Below are 27,974 nucleotides of genomic sequence, written 5' to 3'. Positions count from 1 at the left end.
GGCAGCCAAGAGGGGCAACGCCATGACCAAGGATGGTTTCCTGATGTACCTGCTGTCAGATGAGGGGAGCATATTCAACCCCTCCCACCGAAAAGTTTACCAGGACATGACCCAACCTCTCAGTCACTACTTCGTGTCATCCTCACACAACACCTATCTCATGGAAGACCAGATCACAGGCCCAAGCAGCACAGAGGCCTATATCAGGTAAAGAGTTTGTGTTTGTGTGTGTTTGGGAGGTTAACCTCTTTCTTTCAGAAGACAGAAGTGTCTGTGCTGATGGATACAAGGGATCAAGAAGCAATCTCCCACCAGACCAGGCAGTATGGGCTGGCCCATGTTTCCAGAGTGAGCTGTTTCCAAGCCAGGTTGGCTGTGCCCTCCTTTTCACAGCTCTTTGACCTGGGTCTCATCTGGTGTCCCCCTGAGTATAGGATGTGTAATTACTACATTTGGAAGCCGTATAAAATATCTACAGTCACACAGAGGCTGGATTACAGCCCTCTGGCCTGGTGTTTCAAAGCATGATGCTGAGGGCGTGGTGCATTCCCAAAATATGGCATGAGAGAGTGCAAGGAGCTTAGAAGATGCAAAGATTCCTGGGATAGAGCTGCAGGTCTGGAAGGAGCCAAAATGATGCATAGTGTCACGGTGCTTGTGCTCTGTACTGCCTTTTGGGAGAGGCCCATGGCAGGGACTGTCCCCACAACTGTGCTGGGGTTTATTTTGGAGAGTCCTAGTTGGAGCAGTCACAAAACCAAGGTGGGATGTGTGCTGGTGGAGCAGGGTGAGTGATCAGGAGAACTGACACCTGGTCCTTTTTTAGCATCTCAGATATTCCCACAGCACAGAGCGTTAGGTGTTGCCTATGTCTGCCTTTTACAGCAGCTGATATCTCAGATGGGTTCAGTGACCTTTAGTAATTTGCACACCCAGCTTACATTACTCCTTGTTTTTCTCAGGTGAGACAGTGTTTCCTTGTGAGCCAGTCAATGGCTGCAATTCTGCCTTTGTTTATGACTTACCTTATTCTCAGGAGCAATGGCTGACTGGAGTCACAAGGTCAAAAGTGCTGAGAGTGAAATCTGGCACAAGTTGCTTCTCAGTAGCTCTTTGAATTCATCTTACAGAGTCTTAAAATTACAGATGCATGTTTTAGTTGTACAAAGCAGAAAAAAACAACAACAAAAAAAACCATCATGATTCTGCAACAGGTTTCCCAGAGATGCTGTGGATGCTCCATCCCTGGAAGTGTTCAAGGCCAGGTTGGACAGGGCTCTGAGCAACCTGATCTGGTGGAAGCTGTCCCTTCCCATGGCAGGGGGGTTGGAACTGAGTGGTCTCTAAGATCCCTTCCAACCCAAACCATTCTGTGATTCTGTGATTCTATTGCAATGAGTTAAAGGAGTTGTGTAATCTGAAATGTTTAGGGAATTACTGTAAAAGAGAAAAAATCACCTCCTAGGTAGATAAGGGGTTGAGAGTGGAGGTTATTTATTTATTTGAAAATAAATTGAAATAGAAGTATGGATATGTAGAGGTGGGAATTTCACCTGGAAATTCAATCTGTAGACTCAGTTTAGCAAACTGGCCCTCAGCAGTCTCCTCAGTTGTGCTGGAGTTCCCACAGTTCCCTCCCTCCCAGCTCTGAGGATTCATCCTTCATGTCATATCAAATCTAGATGAAGAAATCACATCATTGAAACTTTGAAACCTGGCTTCTGACTGTCATTCTTCCACTGCAGCCACTCTTGATTTTCTCTTCTCTTCACCATCTTTGGGGAAAGACTTGGGGCACAGTCATCAGTGTCCTTTCTCATCTGGCACTCACTATGTCTTATTCTTCAGATAATTCAGATAATTCTACCTTGGACTTTCACTACCTTATTTGTCAAATCCTTCTGTGCTTTCCTTGCTCAACCTTGAGCTCTCTTTGCTGACACTGATTTCACCTGATCCCATCCTTTATCTTCTTTCCTGTTTTTCCAAGCTCCTTTCTTCTCCCTTTCTCCCTGAACTTCCTGCCAGTCTTCCCAGGCAGTGCCTGTGCCTGATGTGCCCTCACTTGGAGATGGAGCAGGAGGTGTAGAACCCAACCAGGTCCATTCTTTGTTTCCAGAGCCCTCACCAAAGGCTGTCGCTGTGTGGAGCTGGATTGCTGGGATGGCCCCAACTCAGAGCCCGTCATTTATCACGGCTACACTCTCACCTCCAAGATCCTCTTCAGCGATGTCATTAAGGCCATCAAGAACTATGCATTCAAAGTAAGGATGAGGGACTTTTTCTCATGTTGCACAAGCCAGGACTGGCTGTAGATCTCTTCCCTCTGAGCAGAGAGCAGAAGCAATGAGAGCTTCACCTTAGCATTTCTCATGGGGACAAGATGTGTCCTTCTGTCCAGGCACCTATGCTCTTCTTCCTACAGAGATCCATTCCTGGGGGTTGCTGGACAGGGAGAGCATCATCCAAGGATGAGTTTGAACCTGTGCCAGCACAGCTTCATCCTGGACCCCACTGCAATGAAAATGATGCCCATAATCTTGAGCATACCTGCTGAGAAACACCAGCAAGCTCAATTTGTGTGGCTTTGATGTCTCAGGGTCTGTTTCTTGTTTGGAGGAACCCATCTGCATGTTTTGGATGTGAAGGACTGCTTTTATTCTGCTTTAAAAGCAATGAGCAGGGCTTGCCTTGTATGGCAGCAGGCTCCAGAGAACCTTAGGTCTGTCCAGACTCACTGGGCTCTGTGATATTTTCCTTCAGTGCACTTGGGAGCTGGTGTCAAGTTTTGTTTGGGGCTATAAAGAAGTGACAAGGACAGTAATGACAATGCCTTCAGCACACAAAATGACCTGGGGGGCACAGGGAACCAGATCAGGCCTATGCAGAAATGGAGGAAGGATTGATATCACTTAAAGGTTTGAGCAAACCCTGTGATTTCAAAGCCCCATTCCCATTCCTTCCTCTGAAGGTGGGTGGGAAGGTGCTCTGACACACAGTCAAGTGGAGATTGGAGGCACAGGGAGTGCCTTCTCCATTGGACCATCATCTCTGGAAGGCATCAGCACAGATATGAGTAACCACTGCACCGCTAAATTTGTCCATTTTTAACAAATCCTTGCTTTAGGAGAAAATCAGACCCTCCCGTTCACACACTCATTCCCAGAGAAAACAGCACTGGGGTTTGTACCAATTGAGCAGAGCTCACTGATGGTGTGTGTTGCTGTCCTGTTCCAGACCTCACCATACCCCGTCATCATCTCCCTGGAGAACCACTGCAGCGTGGAGCAGCAGAAGGTCATGGCCCAGCACATGACCACCATCCTGCAGGACATGCTCCTGGTTGCCCCAGTCGATGGAAACAAATCCCAGTTCCCCTCCCCAGAGGTAAGCAAGGCCACTCCAGCACTTTCTGCCTTCTGAGGGTTAGACAAGAGGGATTTTTTTCTTCTTGCTGAGTGCAAATCTAAAAACTCAAGGGGAAAACCACTGCAAGTAGCCTGAAGATACATTAAACACAGAGTGTCCTGCCATTGAGAGTGTTCTCGGGTGGGCACTGGGAATGGCCTGGGTTGGTGGACATGGAGATGTCTTAGGAGGAAAAAGAGAAGCAGGAGGCTGCCTAGAGATGCCCCTTTTATTCCCAGGAATCAGGGCAGCTGTAAGGCTGGGAGCTGAGCCCTGATCTTGCAGGAGGAAAGAGATACACAGCCCTCAACAGTGCTCCACCACTATAAAATCATTAGCTGACAGAAAAAAACTGGAAATGGAATCTTGATATGAAAAATACGTCTCCAAGACAGGACCCAAAAGGAAACATTCATCTATTTCCCACCCATGTGGTTTGTGCTTGCATTCTGTCTTTCTTTTTTGTCTGTCTTTCTGTCTTAGCACTTTGCAGAAACAGACTCCTGTATGGTTAGCTACAGTTCCTTTTAAATTGCATTTCTTTGCTCATTTGCCAAAAATTGGATGAACATGACTAGTCAGAGCTGGAAGGAGTTTGTGGGTGAGATAAAGCTGGCAGTCAGCAGGGCAGAAAGGAGAGGAAAACAATCCACTCAGAATATCTTCTATATTTGTTCTCCCTCTTCCTTTATCTCCTTTCCCTTTCTGACTTTCCCCTTTTGTTTGGGAGTGTCATGCCTCGTTTGATACAATGCCTGGCACAGAGGGAAGCTGCTGTGGGCTGGTCCCTGAGCACCAGGGCAATAAAACAGGATGAATTGTAATTTTTACTGCTGCTGCTTCAGCAGGACCTTGGGTCTGGCTCAGACAAGGAGCCTCCACTGGGAGAAGTGACTCTCCCAGGGTGAGGACACTCCCAGCACAGAGATCAGTCTTTGCAGGCTCTTACTGAGTTGGAAAAATATGTCTGCAGTATCCCCTCCTGACTTGCTATTTATCCTGGTGCAGGATCAGGAAAAGTGCTGATGGCTTTTCAGCTGATGGCAGTGATATGATGAAAGAAAGGAGAAACACCAAGCAAAGCAATGTGTGATTTGTGAGTGTAGAGGATGACCCCAACTTCCCAAAGATGTTTTTTCCATGCCTGTGTTCGTCCAACCTCCTGATTTTGATTGCCCAAACAGGCACATGGCCCCAGCTGATCACAATGCCCAGATCTACCCTAGGGAATGGATTTGGGCTGATCTGCTCCATTGCAGGGATTGATCCATTTCGTTTAAACAGAGAAAAATTGCCAATGTTGCAACACCTATCCTTTTCCTTCTGGCATTTTTCCTCTGCCTTCCTGCTGTGTGAGGTAGGACAGTGCAAAGGGCTGAAATGCTGATTTTCTTCGTGTGTGAAGTACATTGAAACTGAAACATGAGGGAAAAACAAACAAACAAATCAGGAACCTCTTGGCTTTTCCACTCCCTTGTGACGTTGACATGAGGAAACCCGGGACAACAAAGTATTTTTTATCTCAGGAAAAGGGTGGGATTTGCCCCTGGGCAGAGGGCTGGAGGCTGTAAACACAAACAGTGGAAGGATTGCTGCCGATTGTGTCAGTCAGTAATTAAAGGAAGATTGACACGGTTTGGATTTGTGCTAACGATTCATACCACAGCCCGGGGCAGGAATCTGATTTATTAGGCTCCATTCAGGAACAGTGCTGGGCTACACAGATTATCTAAATAGCTCCCACAAGCTGATGTCTTTAGGTTCCCAATAGTGAATTAAAGGCTGTTGGATGAAAGGCCAGAAGCCATGTAAAAGCTCCAGGCAGCAGCAGGGTTGTAGGGAGGAGCTGATCCGTTCTCTGCTGCCGGTGGGTTGTTGTCCTTCTGTCCCATCCCTGACCTGCACAGGGGTCTGCCAGGGCCCCTTGCCCCTGTCCCTACATCCCAGCTAGAAATGCTGCAAATTCACGGTCCTAGAATGAGATTAAAACTGCTCCTCCCAGTGCTGGAGCTATTCAGTGGACTGAGTGTGTCTGAAAGCCCTACAGTTCCTTGTTCCTGGAATTCCTTGTTCATGAGGAGAGCGGCTTTGGGCATCACCCACACATTCTGTGTCACTGTGGCTTCAGGTCCATCTGCACATCTCTGTTTCTCCAGCCTTAGCCCAGCTTGTGTCAGTCTTGGCTTCAGTGCATCTTCTTGCCTGAAGTTCTTGAGTTGAGTTTCATTTAATCCTCCAAAACCTCCTTCAGGAATGTGTTTCTTCCCTTTTCCTGGAGTCTCTCTTCATCCTCTGGCTCCGCTCACTGCTGGTGCAACACTTCAGTTTGTGGCTGAAGGACATGCACAGATGGAGATGTGCTCTCAATTAGTGCATCTGATCTGCACATCTCCTTGTGAATGTGAACTTGTTATTCCCCACAGCTTCTCAGGAGTCTGGAGAGGTGGATATCTTCATCCTGAGAGTGGGATGTCAGGTGACAGTGCTCAGACCCTCTATCTGTGTACCTGAGCACCTCACTTCAGGCTCCTTTGGAGAAACAGTCAGAGGAGCTGGAGGTGTGGTCCAGCTGCTCCTCAATGTTTGTCCAAACAGGAGCAATCACACCCTGGGTGTGTTTGGTTTTCTCTGTTGACTCTGAAGGAGGTGTTGAAGCCACAGAAAGTTTGTGGAGGTGGATCACTTTACAAATCTTCCATTCCCACTGAGATGAAAACTGCAATTCAGACCTTGCTGTGGCTCTCAGGTTGCTCTTAGGGGCAGGAAACTTTCAGGTAGGATAAACCTGTGCATTCAGATTTTTAAAATCCTCTGCTCATTACAGCTCTGCTGTTTCTGATAAAATCACTGCTTTCCTATAAGATGGTTTCCATATCCCAATGTTGTCAGAACCATTTCACCTGCAGAGCTGAGCTTGTTCAGTGTGCAGTGGAAAAGGTGGGAGAGCAGATGAGCTTCACTTCAGGGGGACTAAGAAATACCATTTATAGAGCATGTGAAGAAGGGCAAGAGTTGCATCTGTTCTAGCAGCCACTCCACTGTGTGTTCTCAGTGGATCCAATGTCCTTGAAGCCTTTCCTGAGGTTGTGCTCCACCTTGGGCTTCCCACAGGCAGTTGGAATGGCTTTATGGTCTACTTGGAGAACATTTATTGAGTATTTCAGCTATTGCTGCCTCCCAAGACAAGAGATCTGCTCAACAGAGCTGAACTGATGGGCTGTCTTTTGCCTCAGGCTAGAAATACTTAATATCACATGGAGGGGAACCAAGAGAGATGGAGCAAGGGCACCTGTGTTTGTGACTGTCTGTATCAGCTCATTTAAAACCTTGATAAAGAAGATAAACTCTCAGATTTAGGACTTTGCTTCCTCTTCAGGGGGGGATTCACTGCAATGTTAGGATAGCAGGATAGCAGCTTTTGCAGGAAATGGGGATGAAAATGCCTCTCTTTGGGGTGAGTCTCACCCCTTCTTGTGGACAAATAAAGAAATGTCCACAGTCTGAGTTAGGAGGCACATGGCCTGCTCTCCCCTGTAGGCAGAGGAGCAGTGTCCTGTGCCCATGGGGAGCATCTGCACCATATCCAAGGTTTCCCAGAGGAACCACAGGCTAGACAGGATAACAGCAGCACTGAGGACCTGCTGCTGGCAGCCCTGGAATGGGCTGTGGTGAGGACACACAGTGGAGGCTGTGTTGCTGTGCCTTCCCCTGTCACGTTATTCAGCCATGTAGGATTGGTCTGTGTCAGGAGCTGCACCTCCCACTTGCTGTGCAGGCTGAATGGGAGAAACTTAAAAAGTTTAATTACCTGCTGATAATTAAGAATCAAGCAGGCTGCCTCAAGTACCTTATCCCTAGTTCTCCACTGCTGAGCTGTGAGGGGAGGCAGTAGCATTTCTTGTGGGGCACTAGAAAGCAGAGGCAGATAATATATTAAATACCAGGATGGTATCTGCAGCCTGCAGGGGACAAGAGGGGCTGCTCCCCGCCTCTCCTTACTGTCCCAAGTGCAATCCTTCCAGGCTTTTGCATCCCAAGTGCTGACCAGAGCCTAAAAGCTCACACAGAACTGTTTTTTATGGTGCAAGAACAGTGTAGAGCTGGGTGTTGAGGCAGGAGGCTGAAGTCAGGCTCTGAAGATGAGCTGGCTCATCTCCCAGTCATGGCTGTGAAGAAGCAGAGAACAGCTCTGTCTGGAAGGCTGGGAGGATGGTCTGGGGATGGTCGTGAGGGTATTGCTGTGCTCTGACTGCTCCTTTGAGTGTAGCTTTTGTGTGACAGGGAAAGTGCCCCAGTGTAAACAGCTCATTTGTGATAGCTGAATAAAAATATCTGCTGCCTCAGGTGCCAGTGTGGGATCTCTGCTCAAGCCCAGCTTCATCCCCAGCTTTGCCAGGTGCTGAGGAGTGGGGCTGGTCTCTGTGAAGATGTGATGCAATTTGCTTGAACTCATAAAGGGTGCAAAGGGGGAATGGTGTCCTTGGAAAATGCCTGTGTTGTTTTATAAAAGATAATTGTTTTTTCACAGTCGTGTCATTTGAATGTGGTGGGGTTTTGTTGCTTTTGCTGTTGCAGAAAAGGTAAATATAGGGTGTTGTTGAGGGAAGGGGAATGTGCTACATAGTTGGAGGGGTTGGACTGGCTAATTCCAAGATGGCATTTTTCTGGAATAACTCATACCCTCCAAAGCCAGGAGTACCAAACATGTCCAGGTGGCAGCAAATCTCCTGTTCCAGGGAGCTGCCAAGTCTAGTGGTGCTCTTGATTTTAAGGCATAACCCACATACCTGGAGATTTCCCCCAGTCACCTTTCTCAATACCTCTCCATCTCAAGCATTGCTGCTGCCTTGTTTGGGCTCTAAGTCATCCCTGTCCAGGCTCCAGCCTTCCTCCCACAGCCAGGGCTTCACAAAGGGTACATCAGTGGTGAGGGGTTCCATGTGAACCTTGGAAGAGGCTGGAGAGAATTGATTGAGCACAAGGAATGCTCCCTGGACTCCCTCTGCACCCAGCTGTGATGCTGCTGGCTGTGGTCAGCGTTGTACCATGGCAGCAGTGGCAGGAGAAGCTGTTCCCTGAAGAGGATGTAGCTTTGGAAAGGTTCTGGAAACTCCTCCTGAGGCTCTTAGCACCCAAAGGCTTCACCTGCAAAATGCCAAATGTATTAAAATTCCATGTCTGCCTGCATGAGGAGCCCATCCAGAACTTACTGGACCTCTGTCCCCATTAAAATGTATGTGGAGCAGAGGCCACACTACCTCAGCCCCTGCTTGGATCTCAGTTTCCAGAGTTGTGCACAGGTTTGTAACCACACACTGCAGAGCGAGGGCTGGATTAAATAACAGGCCACACAGAGGGGAAAAAATGGTGCCACAAATTCCTTCCAGTAGCCCAGACCTCCAGGTTCAGCCTTGTTTGCTGAGAAACATTTCAGCCGTGGGAAAAAAAAAGAAGTATGTTTTAATTGTCTTTAACAGCACAACTGTTTAAACTGTCTGGTTGAGGGGATGGTCAGCTTTTTAGCAGAGGGGAATCACTAGGCTCTCTGGGTTTTCAGACTCATGGCTTATGGTCTCAGAGGCTGGGCAGAGGCAGGGCCTCAGTTTAAAAACAGACTTATTTTTACCTGTGTCTCTGGGTAATAACCAGTCACTGGTGCTGCTGTAAAAATCTTGGTTACAGCTGAGGGGCTTCTTCAGGATGGGCCAGGACTTTCTCTAACCACCAGGTATTTTGTCCACTTTTCCTTCTGCAGCAATTGAAAGGGAAGATCCTGGTGAAAGGCAAGAAACTGAGCAGGCACGAGGACCTCTCCAATGGGAACAACAACCTGGAGGCTGAGGATGTCTCTGATGAAGATGAAGCAGCTGAAATTGAAGATGAATCTGTGAAGACCAAGGTAGAGCAGAAGGGGAAGGTAAGTGAAAGAAGAAATCACTGAGAAATGACTTTGTAAGTGGGTGTTGTACCACAACTAAAGAAATCAAAAGAAAAGCAGTTGAAATACAATTTTTCATGTGTTTCCTGCCAAGACAGGTCTCAGTGTGCTTTCAGCCACTCACCTGGGGGTATGTAAGGATGAATTGTTGAAATTGCTGGGGCTGAAGATCCTGCTGCTTGCCCAGTTTAATGATCCCAAGCACAAACAGAGATCTTGCAGAGCCAGCCAAGCACAAAGGTTGGCTTCTTTCTCAGAAATGAGACTGGAGGACCTTGCAGCAAGGACAGACCATGTAGCATGGAAGCAGTGGAAGGGCACATGTTCTCATTTCCAGATATCTGTTTGGCATGGAGCAGTCATGACTTTGGCTTTTCCAGTCCCATTTTGGGATATGCCTGCACCCTCACTGGCTGTTTGTTTCTGACCTGCAGGAGGGAGGGAGGGAAGATCCATGGGAAAGGGGTGGCCAGTTACTAAAGCAATTTGTATGATGATTTCTGGAAGGAAAAGGCTGGCCTTTACACAAGTGTTCTGCCCCATCATGCGAGGAAATGGATTTTTCCAGTGTGCAGGTCCTTATGAAGCCCGTATCTCTCACAGAGTGTGTTCATGGGTGACACAGACACATTCAGCCCCACTGATGGCAAAGCTGATTGCTGGTACCTCTGGATCTGGTCTGAACTATGTTTCTCTTTGATGAGTTGCTCATTCTTTCTGGGTCTAATTTATTTCTCTGATCTCTAGTCAATAACATGTACATTATTTTGACATCTTTTCTTGCCTCTGATGGGAGCTGGGGACTCTCACTTGCACCAATGTGGAGTCGAAGTCATCAGAGCATTGTGACAGTTCTAGTTCAAGGGGAAAAAAGCCCAAGCTCTGTGGAGTCCAAAACACCCTTCTCTTCCCTGTATTTCCAGGTTTGCATGCCTGGGACCAGGACAGTATGGAAAAAGCATTGCTGAGGCTCTGCTGTAAAGTTTAGCACCTGGAGACAGACGTGCTAAAATACAAATGATCCTGCAGAGAGCAGCAGGGAAGGGTGTCCCACCAACAAAGGGGGAATCCTTTTCCAACTTTCCCTGCACAGGGTGACACAGAGGGCACACCCCCAGCCACTGAGTGCTGAGAATGTGCATCTTCTTCTGGTGGAAGTGGTGGAGAGGAGAAGCCCCAGGGGTCCTATAGGGAAAACACAATTACCATTTTGAGCAGGACAGCAAAAATGCCCCACAAACCTCTCACTCTCCTGTCTTTAGAGTGACACCTTGAAGCTGGCCAAGGAGCTGTCAGACACAGTTGTCTACTGCAAGAGTGTCCACTTTGAAGGCTTTGATGACCCCAACCATCCTCGGGCTTTCTACGAGATGTCATCGTTCTCGGAGAGCAAAGCTCTGAAACTGGCCCAGGAGTCTGGTACGTGTGCTCTGCCCCTGCTCCCCAGAAAGGGACAGCTGCTGGGGGAAAAGGCATCCCAAAGACGTGGCTTATGATCTCTTTGGTCAAGCATGTCACTGAGAAGAGTGGGGAGGACTTAATATCCTCAAGGCTGTTACCAAGAAGGGCATTTTTGCAGGTGGTTCCTGTTCAGCCAGACTGGAACACACAGCACCAGCAAGAAGAAATAAAAGTAGCCCCACCACTGAAAGGGCCATTTTCTTCTGTTTTCTCCTTTCTCTGTAGGAACCAGTTTTATTCATCACAACATCAGGCACCTGAGCCGTATCTACCCTGCAGGCTGGAGGACAGATTCTTCCAACTACAGCCCTGTGGAATTGTGGAACGTCGGCTGCCAGATCGGTGGGTGTCACTGGGAGGCTGGAGGGGGTCACCTGCCTGGCTCACCCATGGCCTGGCCTTGGAGGGGCTTCAGCTGGGGCAGAATCTCAAGCCCTGTGCAGCCAGAGGCTCAGCAGTCACTGGGAGAAACCAGGTTTCCAAACAATGCCCATTTCAATAGACCATTTTTCTGTCTCACAGATCCCATTAGGAGAGGCTTTTCTGCACATGAATGTGCAAATCCCTGCAATTTCACAATTAGCAGGGTTATTGCTATTTAACAAAGGAGGAGGGAGGAACTCCATGGGTCCTGCAGCCCCCATGGGGGCACAGATAAGCAGTGTCCTGTTTGGCCTCAGAACAATACTTGAGAGGCACCATCAGTTCCCCTGGGGTATGGTAAGGCCTGAATTCAGTATTTGGGCACCCAAAATAAGATTTTTCAGAAGCCCTGAGTACTTTCAGCTCCCAGGAAAGCCAGTTATCACAGTCTTGCTGCAGGTGGAAAAATAGGGGAGTGCCTTAAAATGCTCTCAGCCTTCAAGTCTGACTGGGTATGAAGGACATGGGACCAGGATAAATTTCTGTGTCTGAAGAGATGTCTTAGATATTGCTAAAGAGTTTAAAATCATCCTTGAGGAAACCAGGGGAGCACTGAGGAGCTGCTGGGGTCCATGTGCACTCTCTGTGTGGTATCAGTGAGGCTGTTCACAGAGGCTGTTCCAGGTTTTACATCAATGCCTTTAAAAAAGGTATTGACAAATTGGGAAGAATACAAGGAATGTGCCTGGTGTTAGGACAGCAGTGAGGCTTGATCTATTTTGGGCAGCAGACAATAAAGAGGTGATTTGATCACAGCTTCTGTGCTGCCACCTGAGGAGTTCAGACAATGAGGAGCTCTCTAATCCAAACAGAGGCATTGATGCCCCTCGGGATGGCAAATGAAAACAGGCAGATCTGGGCTGGAAAGAAGGTTTTATAATGAGGCTAAGTAGCCAGAGAAATTATCTGAGAGGGATTTGCTGGCTTTACTACAGGAGAGAACTCCTTCAGCATAGAAATGAAGAGGTTTATCTAAAAGATGCAGTTGCTATAGGTAGCATAAATTCCTTGCAGGACCATTTTTGATCCTGGGGAAGGCAGGATGGCTGTAATGGCTTCTCCTGTCTCTGTCATCTCTGAATGCAAGGAATCCTCAGGGCTGGCAGGCTGTGAGGGTCAGAGTTTGCCACTGCTCTTTGAAGCGTGGAAAAGCCAATGTTTATGTCCATGAAGTGCAGTTTCATGTGAACAGAATTAGCATGAAAATATTTCTATTGATTTATCTGAGTGACTGAATTTATTTATTTATGTTGCAGTTGCCCTAAATTTCCAGACAGCAGGCACAGAAATGGATGTGTACCAGGGTCGGTTCCAGGACAATGGGTTTTCTGGGTATGTCTTAAAGCCGGAATTCCTCCGGGATGAACAAACCAAATTCAATCCAAAATCCATCACAGAAGGAACATGGGGAACAAAGAAGAGGCTCCTGCTTAAAGTAAGAATAGAAGTCTGAAAACATCTCAGTAACATCCACTTTTTGGGGGGGGTGTGTAGGTTGTACCTTCTCCTTCTCCTGGTCCTACCTTCAGTGTTGTCCTAACCCTACTGATTTCCCATGTCTGGGGGCTCTCTTGGACTTGGATCCTCCAGGGATCTGCTCACATGTTTCATGTTGGGCAATAGGTTAATGACAACGTCTGCTGTCGTTCCAGAACCCTGCAGGCAGACATCAGCAGTCACCTCTGGTGTGCCCAGCTGAGCACTGTGGGGACAGTCAGAAAAGTTGCCTGTCCCAAAGCCAGTTGGCTGGGCTGGAGCAAGGTTCCTTAGGTGCTTTAGCTCATGACAGCTTCCTCTGAAGGGTGTCACAGCACCAGCTCTGAAAGGGCAGCACCAGCCTCTCTCAGCAGAACCTGCACTCCTGGGGAAGGAGAGGGAATCTTCCAGGGAGCCCCCTCTCCTGGTGTTGTCCTGACCTCTTCCCCTGTTTCCTCCACAGATAATCTCTGGTCAGCAGCTGCCGAAGGTGAACAAAAGCAAAAACTCCATTGTGGATCCCAAGGTAACGATAGAGATCCATGGTGTCCAGCAGGACAACAACAAGAAGCAGACCAAAGTCATCGAAAACAACGGTGAGGGGGTTTCCTCCAAGCTCTGCTCCCACGAGCAGGAACCTTTTCTGTTCCTTGGCAAGACTTCTGCCCTGTGGGCAGACCTGCCCAGAGTACCCAGTCCTGCCCACATTAAGCAGATACATGAGGTGTTCTTCTGTTTTTTAGAGACAAAAAATTCCCTATAAAACAACACCAGCCACATGAGTTGTTTGGGGCTGGCTGCCAGATTTGCCAGGCTACAGCTTTGGAAGTGCTCTTTACCTCCATGTAGTTGGATTTGACCTGGTGTGCAGGGGTTCTCACCAGGATCTTCCCAGAAAATGCTTCTTGTGGGGCTGATTGTCAGAAACTCATAAAAGATTGATGTTGCAAGGAACTTCAGAGGTGTCTGTTCCAGCCTCTGCCTAAAGTAGGGCCATACAAAGTTTACTCAAGCTGCTCAGGATATTGCCCAGATGAATTTTGAATATCTCAGAAGTTGGAGGACCTTTCCAGTCAGACATGGCTGTGACTTCCCTCTGTGCACTGAGGGTTTGAATATTGCAGCCTTCTGCACAAACACACACTCTGCTTTTCTGTGTGGAGTAAGAGCCAAGCACTGGAAAGCTGGTGCATATTTTCCTGCCTGCTAACAATGTTTCCCTTTTCCTCTTTCCTGTTTGAGTAAATCTGGCCTGGCTCCTAAAGCTCATGGCCATTTCCGTCACCTACAATAATTTTTACAGCCTGTCAAGTGAAAGTTGTATTGGGAACATTTCAGATCTGTTCCTCAGGGCTGCTGAGCACTCCCAGCCCCATGGCCAGCCCTTCTGTAGCTGGAACAATACTGGAATGATGCTGTAATGATAAGTGCTGCCTTGTGGAAAGCAAATCAAACAATTAAGATACCACAGGCCCATCTCAGCACCTTCAGGGCCAGATGTAAGATCTCTGTCTCCTTCTGAATCACTCACAAACCCTGCATGACCAGCAGGTTCCAGGTGACATTTTGCTGTCCCTGGTCTCTGCTCTGCACAGGCACAGGGTTTCCAACAGGATGTCCTCTCCTGTTTGCTTCTGGGGAGTGGTTTACTGCCACTGCACCTGCCATGGCCTGGAGAGGGGGCACTGAGCTTGCTCTACATTTCATCTGTGTCGGTCTCAGTTTTGTTTGCTTTGTGATTCTGAACCACATGACCCTTATCCAGACTTGATGATGCTTTTTGTAATCAGACACCCCTCATTAACTTTTCTTGCAGACAGGGAAGACACAGAATGGTGCTTAGATGGATGTATCTCAAGCAGGTGGAGAGGCTTAAGTCCCCAGAAGGCTGTCTCAACACAAAATCACAGCTTACTTCTCTCTCCTCCCTTGGTTTAGGGCTATAAAAGTTTGTATCTGGTCCAATGGCAGCCAAGGACATCCATGTGCCATCCAGCAAGAGCCTGTGGAGCAGAGCTGAGTTCCTCCCCTCTCCTGCTCCTCAATCCTTTCTAGGACCAAGGTCTGCAGTGAATGGCCCAAGCTGAAGGATTTATTAATTCCAGATAGCAAATCACAGTTTCAAATCTGGGAACAAAGCTCTTGGCACCTCCTGAGAGCCTTGGCCTAGGTCAGATTGGGTTGACAGTCAGGAAAACACCATTTGCAAACACCTCAGACCACCATTTTTAATGCTGACATCTCTGACTTCCATCCTTGTCTGTGTTCCCCAGGCTTTAACCCAAACTGGAATGAAGAGTTTACATTTGACATAGAGATCCCTGCACTTGCCCTGGTCCGGTTTGTGGTGGAAGACTTTGACATGTCGACCAAGAATGACTTCATTGGGCAGTACACCCTCCCCTTCACGAGTCTGAAGCAAGGTAAGGCCCTGCTGCCTGCTCCTCACAGCCACTGAGCCCTTTGAGAAGCTCCAGTGTCCTGGTGGAGTGGTCCAGATCCATCACAGCTCGGGTCAGAGTGGATTTTTTGGGCAGCTGTTAACTCTGTCTCTAGGGGAGGGCCCCCCTTGTCACCAGAGGCCTTGGGCACGTTATGTTGCCCACGGTAAGAGTTGTGCCTCTGGGACCAGCCTGCTCAGGATCCTGTGGGGAACTGGGAACAAAATGCTCTGAGACAGGGAGATGTTTGTGCAGGGTCCTGGCAAACATCAGTGACTGCTTTTCCAACTGGACTAAAGGCCATTTTCCATCTGTGTCTCTGCTTCCAGGTTATCGCCACATCCATCTCCTGACCAAGAATGGAGACCCGTACTCCTCCTCCACCCTCTTTGTCTACATCAATATCCAGGACTGTGATTAGCAGCCTGGCTCCTCCAGGCCACAGTGAGCCTCTGTACAGACCTGGGAGGAATTCAGAGTGTGAGCCCTGCCAGTGCCAGGGTCAGTCCCCAGCACCTTCCCCGGAGCAGCACTCGGTGCTCTGTAGGACCCCCGATGTGAAACAGCCGTCGACCTTCTCCCTGCTGCGTGCTGGAAACATCCTAATGCTGCTGTTGAGATTAATCCTTTTGTACCTGTCTGACCAATCCAGCTGTGGTTTTAGTTCACTTTATTTCGATTATTTTTTTTTTTAATGTTGCTTTTAGCGAGAGGATAGGGACCCATTTTTAGTGAAGTACAGCTCTTGGGTTGGGCTCGGTCAGGCATCTGGGCAAAGCACCCAACATCTGTGCAAGGAAAAGTCTCCCTCAGCACTGCAATCAGTGGCCAGGTGCCAGATGACTTCTTGCAACTGCAGGTGTCAGCCATCTTTCACCATGTGAAGTCCTAAATGGGGACACAATTCCCCTCCTTTCTGTTACAGATTAAAAAAGAAAGCTGCACTACAAAGCCCCGTGTTATGTAACCCGAGTTTCCTTTTGTGTTGTAATAAAAAATACATGAGCACTACTCTGCCTGTGTGCCTGGCTCTCAGCCAGGCCACTTTGCATTCAAAGCCTGGCTCTCATCCTGTGAAGGAGAAAGAAGCTGCCGAACAGCAGATTTCCCTCTGACCCAAAGTGAAACCCACTCAAAGGGACCTCAGAGAAGGTCTTTTGCCAAAGACAGTGGAAACATGCTCAACTGCCAGCAGGGCTTTTCTTTTTTCTTTTTTTTTTTTTTTTTTTTTTTTTTTAATACAGTAAAATTTTGTGTTTTACAGAAAAATGTTATTTTTTAACAGAGAGGAAGTAGATGTTGTAAGTGCTAGCAGGTCCCAGTTGCACTGTAGAGGTAACCCAGCACAAGAGTGTTTTGAAAACAACACAGTATTTATAGCAGCAAGTGATTTGTCTTCAAGTAGAACTACAGAGTTAAGGGAATATTGTTGAAATAAAATAATATATATTTTGAAGTGCCAACTGTGTTACTAACAGTATGTTAGACTATTAAAAGTTTAAAAAAAAATCTGGAAGTGTTCAATTACTTCACTGTTTGGCTCTTTGTCATACTTGAATGCAACATACATGAATTTGGAGATAGACCTGCTAAATTTCTTAAATTCTTCCTGGGAGTTTTGATTCCTGGTGGTGAAGATGAGGGGCTGATACCAAAGATGTTAATGTCCTTTTAAAGATATGCATTTTGTTTTTTTAGTCCAAAATAGCCTGGATTTAGTGATTCTTGGGCCCACTGCAAAACTGGGTTTCTTTTAGTCCTCCCTGGAGTTTGTTATGCTGCAGCAAACATTGCTGGACACATTGATTTTTCCTCTAGACTACAATACTGTGTGATGTTGTAAACCATTGCCAGATTAAATGTGAATTAAACCCAACTCTCAAAGGCTGATACTGCATTAACAACCAGCCAGATGGAAGAGCTCAAGAGTGGCCAGCGAGGCAGAGCAGGGGGCCCTGCAGTGACAAGGGCTCTCCCAGGTCACCTCTGGGATGGGGCACGTTCTTGGAGACTCATTTGGAGGCCAAGGATGGAACATCCTTGACTCCCACCCAGGGACAGCCTGAGTTTGGTCCCTGCTCCCAGTGTGCTCTCAGCACTTTGTTTTAGGGAGCCATGGGATGAAAAGCATAGGTGAAGGTGGTAAGAAGTGCTCCTGCCCCCTCACTTGTATCATCACCGGCTCTTGTGGGGCGAGTTAGAAAGAAATTCTTCCCTGTGAGAGCAGTGAGGCACTGGAAGAGGTTTCCCAGAGAAGCTGAGAGTCCCCCATCACTGGGAATGTTCAAGGCCACTTTGGCTGGGGCTCTGAGCAACCTGGGCTGGTGGGAGGTGTCCCTGTCTGTGGCAGGGGACTGGAACTGGATGATCTTGAAGGTCCCTCCCAGTGCAAACCATTCTGTGATTCTGTTCCTCTGTGAAGTCAGATCAGCCTGCTGGGTTGGCTGTGAACATATTACTTGCATTTTTTGGGTGGCAGGATTCGATTTCAGTTGGATTATTGAGCTAAAGCCCTCACCTGCCTGCTGTGGCCGGCACTAGAGAAGTGAGGGGGACCAGCTGGCCAGGGTGGGCTTGGATGGATTGCTCAGAGAGGCCAGGTTTTCCTCTGCCTGTTTTGCACTTAAAGGTAGGCAAGATTCATGGGAGGAAAAAACATCCCTTTTCAGGTAGGAATAGCTGGGGAAAACTACTACAGCCAGGTGGGAAAGGAGCTGAGATGGGATGGGCAGAGCATGATGACAATGCTGCAAGGTCTCCTCTCTTCCCAAAGGAAGGGATGTGGTCCATGTTGTTATCAAGTGAGCTCATCTCTGAAAAGATTAGGATGTGCTGGAGTCCCACTGGAGGGAAGAGCTCTGGGGAAAAGAGCAGCAGAAACAGGACATGGCCACTGACAATCACAGCAAAAGGTGCCAAAGGGAGGAGGTGGGAGACGATCTTTCCTTTGGAAATCAGAGGCGGGGAGTAAAAGCAGCTCTCCCATGAGAGGAGGAGTGCAGCAGCAGTTTCCATCAGGCCCAGATATCAGAAGGCTCCATGGTCTGTGGAATCCCAGGCTGGTCCCTGAGTGCTGTCAGGAGCGCTCCACTCGTGTTGGTGTGCGTGGTGGCCACAGGAATTAAAGCAATTCGTAGCAAACTGGCCTAATCTGTGTAATCTGACTGTAATTTGGCTGGTCTTCATTTGATTGTGTGAAGCACATTAGGCTCACAGGTAGGTGGCATTCCTGCATCTTACTGAGCAGCACATGCAATTCATGAATCTGGGAGCTGGCAGCAGCACTCCTCAGCAAGGCAAGGCAAATATTGCTGATTCCAGCAGAGCCTACAGAGGTTGAAACATGGCCATTGTGCACTGATTGCATCTCTCGTGAGCACAACAGGAGCAATCACACAGGTAATTCAGCTGATTTGTGTCTCTGCTTGACACTTACTCTGCACAGGGGGTTCCAGTGGGTTTTGGGCTGGACCCTCAAGCAGAAATGGAATGAAGTGATGGTAGGAACAGGGATATAACAATGGGTTTGGGGTTTATTTAACTACCAATTCTTAAACACAAAGTTCTGTCCAGAAGACCCCATCACCTGGAGGTCCTTGCTCCAGCCCAGACAGATGGGGACACTTCAGCACAGTGATGTGATCCTGGATGTTGAGTGAGAGCTCTTTGTCCCTCAATCAACAGCCTGGAGCTCCCCAGCTCCATGCTCACATCCCTGCAGCTGGGCTGGGCAGTCAGGACAACTGCTGAGCTGCCAGGTACTGCTGCTCACTGGCAGTGGGGGCTTCAGGAGCAGGGTACATGGGCATGGTGGGACAAATGGCCCAAGCTACGTGGAACAGAACAGAACAGAAGGGGCCCCACCTCCTCAGTTTGTTCTTTTTTTAAAAAAAATAAAAGAAAAATCCAAAATTCCATTGATGACCAGGTGTTTGAAGGATCTGTGGCCCTGCAGAGCTTTTATCTGCTGCCATCCTACCCCCCATGCTGATCAAGGACACTTCCAGTGCTGCTGCTGCTGCTGGATGTTTATTTGGAATCACTGATCAGGTTGGAAATGGAGTAATGCTGCAAACCCACATTGTCTGAGTTTTTAAGGTGGTGTTTCTTCCTTTAGTTTACAGTTCCATCCCGTAATCACTGCTGACATCTCCCACTGCCCTCCCCAGTCAGACTGATCCCATAGTGTGGAACCAGCACTCTCAGCCCCACGGACATCACAGGGATGGAGCTCTGATAAAAGCTTCAGTAGGACACCCTCTGCCTCGGGTCATACCCAAACCCCTCCTGGCTTCCTCAAGCCTCTGCTCTGTGGGCAGGTGGACTCTGACATTCACCTGGCCGTGGTCAAGGAGGCCAGGTGATATTGCAGATGCTGTCTGAATGAGAAAAAAAGTAGACAGAGTCTTGTCTGGCAGCCAAAAATCGACATTTGTGTCTGGCCTGATTTTTCAATCATCGTCTTGAGACAGATCAGCTAATAAATATGCTCATAAGTGCTTTTTTCCCCCAAACCAGGTTTTCACATGTTTTAGCTGCCCTGGGCTATGAATGTTAATCTGGAACTGATTGCTGTTCTTTGGTGAGTAGTTTTTCTACAAGGTGAGAAGGGGAAGAACTGTCTGCTGTCATTCCACAGACTACACCATCAAGCATCTGGCTACTCCATTACCTTTCTCCTGACCTCAAGGCTCCCCCTCCATCCTCTTAGGGCTTCCCCCTCCTCTCCCCACCCAGAATTTACACAGCAGCTACAAATGGCCTTTGTCTTGACTAACTTTAAACTTCTACAAATGAAGAAAGATCATGGCCTTGTGCATGTGGCAATTTGCAAAAGGAAGAGGAAAGTTGAGGCTACAGTGAAGTTGCGTGGCACACACTTGTCTTCATGGCTATCAGCAATAAAGTGTCAGGAAGAGGCAAAAATATCCTGTCAAGCTGTTCCTGTAAAAGGTTTTGCCTCTGGGGGTTCTGGGTTTGCAGGGGGAAAGGAGCCATCCCCTGAAGAGTGGCTGCTGGAATAACTGCGTTGGACTGGGGTGCTGGGTTGGGATCATCGAGCAAATGCCTGCACTTCTTTCCTGCAGCTCCTAAGGGAGCAGGGGTTGGTCCCAGAGTCATCAGATGCCCTCTGCAGTCTCAGAAGAGTCCAAATTGTTTTTTCTCGTTCTGCTGCTTCCATTTGGGCATCTGGTAGAACTCATCCTTGGACTTCCCAAAGATATCATGGAAATCAGCATCGGAGAGATAGCACTGCAGTGAAGAGAGAGAAAGGACAGGTCAGCTTTGGCTTTTGTAGAGCCTGGGACACTCCCATGGCTGCATCCCCTCCCCACCGTGCCAGTGCTGACCTCTGACTCCAAACCAGCAGCTCCCTGTCCTCGTGGTGGGAAATGGGACATCCCAGTTTCCCAAAGCACCAGGGGAATAAAAGCCCATCAGCCCAAAGAGATGTTCCAGTTTTGAGGAGATAGCATGCTCTGGCTGGAATTTAGTCCCTGCTGATGATACTGTGGCCAGGACAATTTATGGTCCCCCAGGGAAGCTCTGCTGGCCAGAGTTTTGGGTGGTTCCTTAGGCAACGATTCACAGTGAAAGCATCTCCCCCTCTCTCAGTCCCCTCCCCTAAAATATTCACTGGAAATGTTCACTCCCATTGCTGGAAAGGTTTGCAGAAAGCAGGCTCATCAGGGATACTGACAAAGGCCCTGTGGGAATGGGAATGAGTTTTTTCCTGGAATTTCGGGTAGGAGAACCCATGTGGAGCCCAGCTGGATCGTGACTCTGGCTATGGGTGTTGGCCTTTGCCAGATCTTTTGGGCGAGACATTGATCAAACAATGAATACAGGGAGTAGAGGGAATCAATCTTCTATCCCCCTCATCAACTTGCTTGGATTCAGCTGCAGACACTGCCAAAATCCCTGGGCTGATTGGAAATCTGGGTTGTGTAATTTCTTCTGAAATTGAAAATTGCTGAAACACAAGCTTTATGACAATTAAAAAAACCCAAAGCATCCCTTCTGGGAGGAGTTTCAAATGAAAACATTCACCTACAGCTCAAGTAAAATGCAAATTCTGGCTTTGTTCTCAGCTGTGTCACCATGTCCCTCTGTCCCTCTGAGGAAGGGAGGCAGAGCAAAACAATTCTACCAGAATAAAATATTTTTTAGAAATTACCACTTAAAATTCTTTTTTTTTTTTTTTCCTGCCATAGAAACCCCATAATTACTTCAGCTAGGTTAAAACCACCACAAGGTGTCCCTGTCCACAACAGGGGCTTGGAACTAGAGGATCTTGAAGGTCCCTTCCAACTCAGCCCATTCCATGGCTCTATGAACTTCCTCACATGAAGCTCTTGCTTTTGGTAACACCTGTGTGCCTTGCTAGTGTCCCCTTGAGTCTGAGCAGGGCTTGGTAGTCTAAAGGACACTTTTAGCCAGCTCCAGGTTCAGTTAGAAATCAAACCAGCAATGCTGTCACCTCTTTTTTAGTGGGATCCACGCCTTCAGGAAGTTCATCCACCGTCCTGTGCATCAGCACCTCTCGGGAGTAAATCCCCTCCCCGTTGGGCACCAGGGCAGGGCTGCTGTGGCTGTTGCTGTTGTAGTTGTTGCTGTTGCTGTAGCTGTTGCTGTCACTGTGGCTGAAGTGGGATTTGTACTCCGAGGAGGCATTTGCTGTACCTGAACCATCCAGGCTGGCTGTGCTGAGGGTTCTCTTGTTCAGGCTGAGGTTGTTCAGGTCCTGCCAAATGGAGGGAAACACGTCATGATGAGATGCTCTGGCAGAGCAAGTTGGGGAAATCCCAGGATCTTTCTGCTGGGTTTGTGGGGGACTGTTTCTGACACAGACTATCTGTAGCTCCAAAGCAGCAAGGGGAAAAGTCCCAACTAAAGCGTTAGTGCAGTGCCTCTGTAAATGCTACACCTTGGTGTTAGGACTGCTAAAAGCTAATGAGAGCTCTTGCAAAGAACTGAGGATACTTACAGCAGTCTCATTCTTCTCAAGATAACATCAGGGGAAGGCACATGTGGGACGACAGAAGGTGTGGTTAGATGTCTACCATGTCTAAAAGATCTAAATTACCTGCACATCCCTCCCTGATGAGCCATCTCTCCTCATCCAAACCTGCCACTTCCTGCCAGCCTTCATCCTGACCCTGCCCAGGGCAGAACTGACCCGTGTGACAATGGCATTTGGGACCGTGGGGACCTCATTTACTTTGGAGGATCCCCCACTGGGCTGTGCCCATCTCGTCCAGGGCACCCTTGTTTGAGGTCTCAAGGGCTCCACCACTGTAAACTATTCACAGAACACTTAACTGCACCCTCTTAGAGCTGCCCACACCTGAATTTGTTCTGCATTAGAGCAGCTGGACAATGTCCTGCTCACAGATGCCTCTGGCCAGAACTGGAGAAGGCCCAGGAGGTCTGGGTGTATTTATGGGTAATTTATCACATCTCCCTCTGCTTCCTACAGAGGAGCACAGCTCTGATGCTGGCAGCCTGAGTTCCCACGCCTGCCCTGATCCTGGTGTCCCCTCCTTGGTGCAAACAGGCTGGGGGATGTGGTGGTGTGTGAACCCAGGTGTTTCCTACTTGCATGGCCAAGACACAACTCACCACTTTGATCTCGGATATGGCCGACACGTCTCCCAAGCTGTTCTTCATTTCCTCGTAGGACTTGCCATCCTAAAGGGAAAGAGAGAGTTGTGAGAGCCATGGGCTGCCTTTAGCCCACACTCCTGCTCTCTGACCCACACTCCTGAGTCTTAAATCCACACTCCTGGGTCAGGAGATCATGAATTTTAAAGCCCAGTGATGGACACTGACGTGGCAGCTCCTGCAAACCTCAGCCCCTGTAATCACAAGACTTCCAGAATCTGAGCTTTCACTTGAAAACAAAGGAAAAAAAAAAAAAAAAAAAAAAAAAAGCAATTCAACCTTTGTAGTTGTACAATAACAGGTGAAACCAGGAAATTTAAAGACTTTATAGCAGAAGACAAATGAAGAGATATAATATGTACTGCTGGATTTAAATCTTTTACATTTTTGATGAATCTTGCAATGCCTGAAATAATATTCCTTTCTTCCAACTTTCCTGATTAATTCAGCTAAAACAACATATTTTTTCAAAGCCTCAAGTCCTGACTTCTTGTAATTAGGTGCCATGTATTACGAGATACCTCTTATTTTCTATTAAAAAAAAATGGAATATGCTAGATAAATTGGCACAGCTCATGACTGTGTTTTCCTAAGCAGCCAGGAGATGTCAGTTCTTAACAGAATCACCCAACCAAGTTTCCCAACAAGAGCAAGCAACGTAAACACATGGACTGCAGAGAAAACAGATTTAGAGAGCAAAACTGAGCAAAGAACACACACCAGATGTTTCTGGGATGTCAACAGTTTGGATGGCTTGTCTGTAGTTGCTGAAGCTGCCTACAGGGGATATTTTTAGAGGCACATATTTTATGAGCTGTATCCTTGTTTTTCAGCAGTTCCTTGGGAAAAAAAAAATAAAACAAACCCACAAGTTTTGACCTTTGTTCTGAGCATCAACATATTTTTAAGGGTCACTGTGAGTTGCTGTCTTATCTCTCCAGATCCAGCTGTCAAGACTGGATCCACCACCACATGGGTTGGGAAGAAAGACAATGCAAACCCAGATACAGGAAATCAAATATCTCTGTAAGAGTTTTCCTGCAGTGTGAAGTCCTGGGGAAAGATGGGAGAAAGAAATTTTTCTTTCCCAGTCATCTCCTGGGGCAGGTTTCCGTTTCTGTATAGGGAGGAGCTGGTATTTGTAACTCTCCTTTTGAAGGCTGGTGTGCAGGGACCAAGGGTGACCTCGCTCAGGAGCTCCTGGGCTCTGATGAGCTTTCCACAAACCTGAACACAAGACCTGTCTGCTCACATCTTTCATTTCACCACAGTTTGCCCTTAAAGCTGGGTTATAAATTTGCCTCTGTGGCTGCATTTTCAACAATGAACTTCATTGGTTTGGTTTGGTTTTTTTGTTGTTTTTTTTTCCTTTATGATGTGGGTGGGTCTGTTTTCCCTCTGAACTTGACTTTACTACCCAGAGTCACCACCTGTTTTTTGGCTGAAATCAAAAACTTGATTTGGAACCTAACATTTATAAAGATATTACTACTGTGAATTCAAGCACATTTGCAAAAGCCTCAGTTTCACCACGCAGGCACTTTTTTATTGGTGAAGGAGCAGAAGCTGTTCAGACAGCACCAGGAACTCATGTCCCTGCACGTGGCAGGGAGTTCGAGCTGGATGATCTTTAAGGTCACTTCCAACCCAAGCCATTCCATGATTTTGTGAAGCTCAGGACATGTCCTAGTGAGGTTTCACTCCATGCATCCTATATTCACTGACAACACCACCCTCCAGGCACCACTGAGAACACCACAAGGCTTTTCCAGCAACTTACACTCCATTTGTAGGGGTCCCAAGCGTTGAACCATCCTGTGAAGTTGAGGGGTTCATAGCCCTGTTTCACCAGGATGATGGGAGTTGCCAAGTCCCTCCCAGCTGGATGGGTCTTGAGATATTCCTTAGCTGAGGCAATTGCCTCGTTCCTCTCCTGTGCATTGGAGGCTTTGCCGACCCAAAGGAAAATCTGCATGGGGAGAAGGTGTTGAAGGCCAGAGAGGAATTAGAACCTGTGCAGACACAGCTGTTTGTTCTCCCTTGCCAGTGGGAGCAGAGATAAGATTGGAAATGTGTTTTTCCAATAGTCCACTGTGATTCTGAGCCCCCATGTACCCCCAGCCAAGGAAGATTTTGCCTTTGAGACAGGCATGGAGAATAAATATTTCAGGTAACAGCTCTTGAACGTTTCTAGGTAGCTGAACCCAGTCATGGGCCGAGATCCAACTCAATAAACACCAACTAAAGCCATAACCCATTTGAAAATATGTCAGAGGAGAAGGGGAGGAGGCTTTTCCTGACCTCTTCCCATGTGTCCAGCAGCATGACATCATCTTCATCCAGGTCCTCCTGGCAGAACCCAACCACCTCCGTCATGATGAACCGACCTGTCTGGTTGGAGCACTCAAAGAGGCGAGGCTGGTAATGTGTGATCTGCTCCTGGAACCTGCCTCATGCATGGCAGGGGAGGAAAAAGAAAGAAAGGTAGAAATCTTTCCCTCCTGGCTCACTGCAAGGCCCTGAAGCTATTTGTTGTGGCCTTGAAGGAAAAGGTAGAACATGGCAACACACTCATCTGAAGGCCTGAAAGTCAGCAGTGTCAGGTATCAGGGGATTCTCAGACCATTTTAAATGATTTTCAAAGGTAATTTTTTTTCTCCACCCCAAAAGGCAAAAGCAGAACCCTTTCCTCATCGTGGCAATGAGCCTGATGTCAGGTGAAAGCCACACCAGATCACCTTTTTTGCAAAGGAAACCATCACCGGCCTGGAGGGCTGGAGAAATCCATGTTGGTCCAAAGCAGATCTAGTCTCCTGATTTTTCTGGGGCTGCTGCTGCTAATGGCTGGAAATCGTGGTTCCTGCAGCCCTCAGGACGAAATACGGGATAGGTTTACTGGGGAGAAAGGAGGATGTAGCACACCCTTGTCTGCAGGCTTTGGACCTGTAGCTCCCACTTCAGGAGAACTCCTGGCCCAAAAGCCAGGAAAGAAACACCTTGGTGTGGTTTCTGGCCAAGGTCTTGGTGATATTGTGGCCTCATGCTCCCTTTATTGAAGACACAGCACCAAAGAATGCACTTTCCTGAAAACTTTTTATGCCTTGCTTAAAGTCCCCTGGCCAGGCCCAAAGGAACAAGCAGGTCACTGTTACCTCTTTTCATTGGCATAAGGTGCTTTGCCTCCCAGAGCTTCCCAGAACTCTGCTGGCTCCTGTCCTTCCAGAATGGTGTGCTTGTCCCGTCTGGAAACGATGTCAGCCACCATTTTTGCCATCTCCCGCTCATCTCCGCTGCATCCCTGTGTTCAGGATAAAAGATTGAGGTGCAGTTAGGGGTGGACTTGCAAGACTTATCCTTCGGGAAAAGCTGGCTTGGTCCTCTGGAGAGCTTCAGACCTGCTTGAATGCTCTCAAGCTGATCACTCAGAATCCATTTCTAGTCCTTGAAGGGACATTTAGTGCAGCCAATGGCACCTAGAGCAAAACTCACAGCATGACAGAATGATTTGGGCTAGGAGGGACTTTAAAGATCATCAGGATCACCTTCCACTTGAATAGGATGCTCCAAGCCATATCCAACATGGCTTTGAAAACTTCCAGGGATGGGACATCCACAAGTTCTCTGCTTTGGTTTGATCTACCGTCTACTCCTGACACAGAGCTGAAACAAGATAAATGAGTTTGCTCTCATCCTGGCTGATTTCTTACAGCTGGAAAATCTGGGATGATTTATTCATCCAAAAGCTGTATGAACATCTGCAATGAGGTGAGATGAACCCCAGAACAGAGAGGGCTGTTACTGCTGACCCTTCACAGACAGAGCCTTTCCTGGCTGCACTTTGCTCACACAATCATTGAATCATTAAGGATGACAAAGACCTTTAAGATCATGAAGTCCGACCATCAGCCCAGCACCACTAAATTGTGTCACCAAGTGCCACATCCATGTATTTTTTGAATACTTTTGGCTTCACCATTGCCCTGAGCAGCCTCTTCCAGTGCTTGACATCCCTTTCTGTGAAGAAGTTTTTCCTAATATCTAGTATTAACCTCTCCTGGCACAACTTGAGGCCGTTTCTCCACTCAATTAATGGGACACCTGCCCAAGGATTCACCTCCATGACCCAGTAGAGGCAGGAGACTCAAGCCCCACCTCAGCAATTTCAGATTCCTTTGGCTGCTTCCTGGTGCCTCCCTGCAGACTCACCTTCCCACACCACAGGTAGCAGACTTGGCTGGTGGTCAGCAGGAAGACATCGTTGGAGTTGAGGGAGGAGGCTCGGGCTGGCACCTCTGTGGCCTTTGTGTTCACCTCATCCGTGCCCCTCACCTGGAAGAGGCGGATCACCGGCTCGGGTGTGGCTTTCTGAGCCCGGCTCGTGCCGCCCTGCAAGGACAGAGAGGGAAGGGTGGTACAGGGAGGTGAGGAGGACACACAGATCCAGGGTCTGACTGATTTGAAGAAGGCTTTGGGCTCGCAACCTGCTCACTGTTGCAATGATCAACCATGGTTCTGCACTGAGCAGGCGAGGAAATCCAAATATCTTCTGATTCCAGGTTAGAATGAAACCCACATGGCACAACCCCCACATTTCTCCCTGATTACTGAGTCCTGATCAGCTCCCATCAGGATCCTCAAGATCCATGTGACCAGATCTTGGTGTCTGTAGAGGATTTGCCATGCAAACTGGACAAGGCATCTGTACCCTGATTTCCAGCTGTGCTCATCTTAACTGAACATCTGCCATGGAAACCATATAGTGGGACCAACACTGAGAGCTGAGGGCAGTCCCCCCCTCCCACAGCCATTTGGAATTTCTCCACCACAGATGTCAAGGCAGCAAGGGAAGTGGGTTGCCAGTTATGTGAGGTAATTCAGGCAAGGACAATTCAAATCATGTTTGTAGGATATTTTGAAGGACCTTCTTTGGATAGCAGCTTTGGTAATTCACAGGATGACCGCCTTATTCTGACTCTGCAAAATATTTTGGGACAGAGTTGGAATGAACCTCACACACCACTGCTGGAGCTCAGGGGTGGACAGTTGAGTTGGGTCAGTCCAGGACTCTGTTTACTCAGTGTTCAGACTGTTTGAGGAGTACTAGAAATATCCCCTCTGCCAGCCCGTGCAGAGCTGGCAGGCTCCTTTCCTGAGTATCAGCC

General features: G+C 48.0%; 2 protein-coding genes across 3 annotated transcripts in view; one reads left to right on the top strand and one right to left on the bottom strand.

The window, feature by feature from the left end:
- Nucleotides 1–16,192, top strand: part of PLCD1 (phospholipase C delta 1) — a 49,804-nt gene extending 33,612 nt beyond the window's left edge. For both annotated transcript variants that reach the window (XM_058831241.1, XM_058831240.1), the window contains exons 6-15: nt 6–207; nt 2,120–2,264; nt 3,238–3,387; nt 9,164–9,325; nt 10,609–10,765; nt 11,033–11,149; nt 12,487–12,665; nt 13,170–13,302; nt 14,980–15,129; nt 15,477–16,192. In XM_058831241.1, the coding sequence (XP_058687224.1) occupies nt 6–207; nt 2,120–2,264; nt 3,238–3,387; nt 9,164–9,325; nt 10,609–10,765; nt 11,033–11,149; nt 12,487–12,665; nt 13,170–13,302; nt 14,980–15,129; nt 15,477–15,568 (1,487 nt within the window). In that variant the 3' untranslated portion in view covers nt 15,569–16,192. The remainder of the gene's footprint in view (nt 1–5; nt 208–2,119; nt 2,265–3,237; nt 3,388–9,163; nt 9,326–10,608; nt 10,766–11,032; nt 11,150–12,486; nt 12,666–13,169; nt 13,303–14,979; nt 15,130–15,476) is intronic.
- A 153-nt stretch (nt 16,193–16,345) lies between these two features.
- Nucleotides 16,346–27,974, bottom strand: part of VILL (villin like) — a 36,381-nt gene continuing 24,752 nt past the window's right edge. The window contains exons 14-20 of the mRNA XM_058831239.1: nt 27,019–27,198; nt 25,965–26,110; nt 25,114–25,258; nt 24,593–24,781; nt 22,771–22,839; nt 21,629–21,892; nt 16,346–20,400 (exon numbers count right to left, since the gene is read on the bottom strand). Coding sequence (XP_058687222.1) covers nt 20,287–20,400; nt 21,629–21,892; nt 22,771–22,839; nt 24,593–24,781; nt 25,114–25,258; nt 25,965–26,110; nt 27,019–27,198 — 1,107 coding nt within the window. The 3' untranslated portion in view covers nt 16,346–20,286. The remainder of the gene's footprint in view (nt 20,401–21,628; nt 21,893–22,770; nt 22,840–24,592; nt 24,782–25,113; nt 25,259–25,964; nt 26,111–27,018; nt 27,199–27,974) is intronic.

The sequence above is a fragment of the Poecile atricapillus genome, chromosome 2, assembly GCF_030490865.1.
Source record: "Poecile atricapillus isolate bPoeAtr1 chromosome 2, bPoeAtr1.hap1, whole genome shotgun sequence".
Classification (NCBI taxonomy): domain Eukaryota; kingdom Metazoa; phylum Chordata; class Aves; order Passeriformes; family Paridae; genus Poecile; species Poecile atricapillus.
Note: the sequence above shows the minus strand (reverse complement) of the source record. Positions and strands in the feature narration are given on the sequence as shown.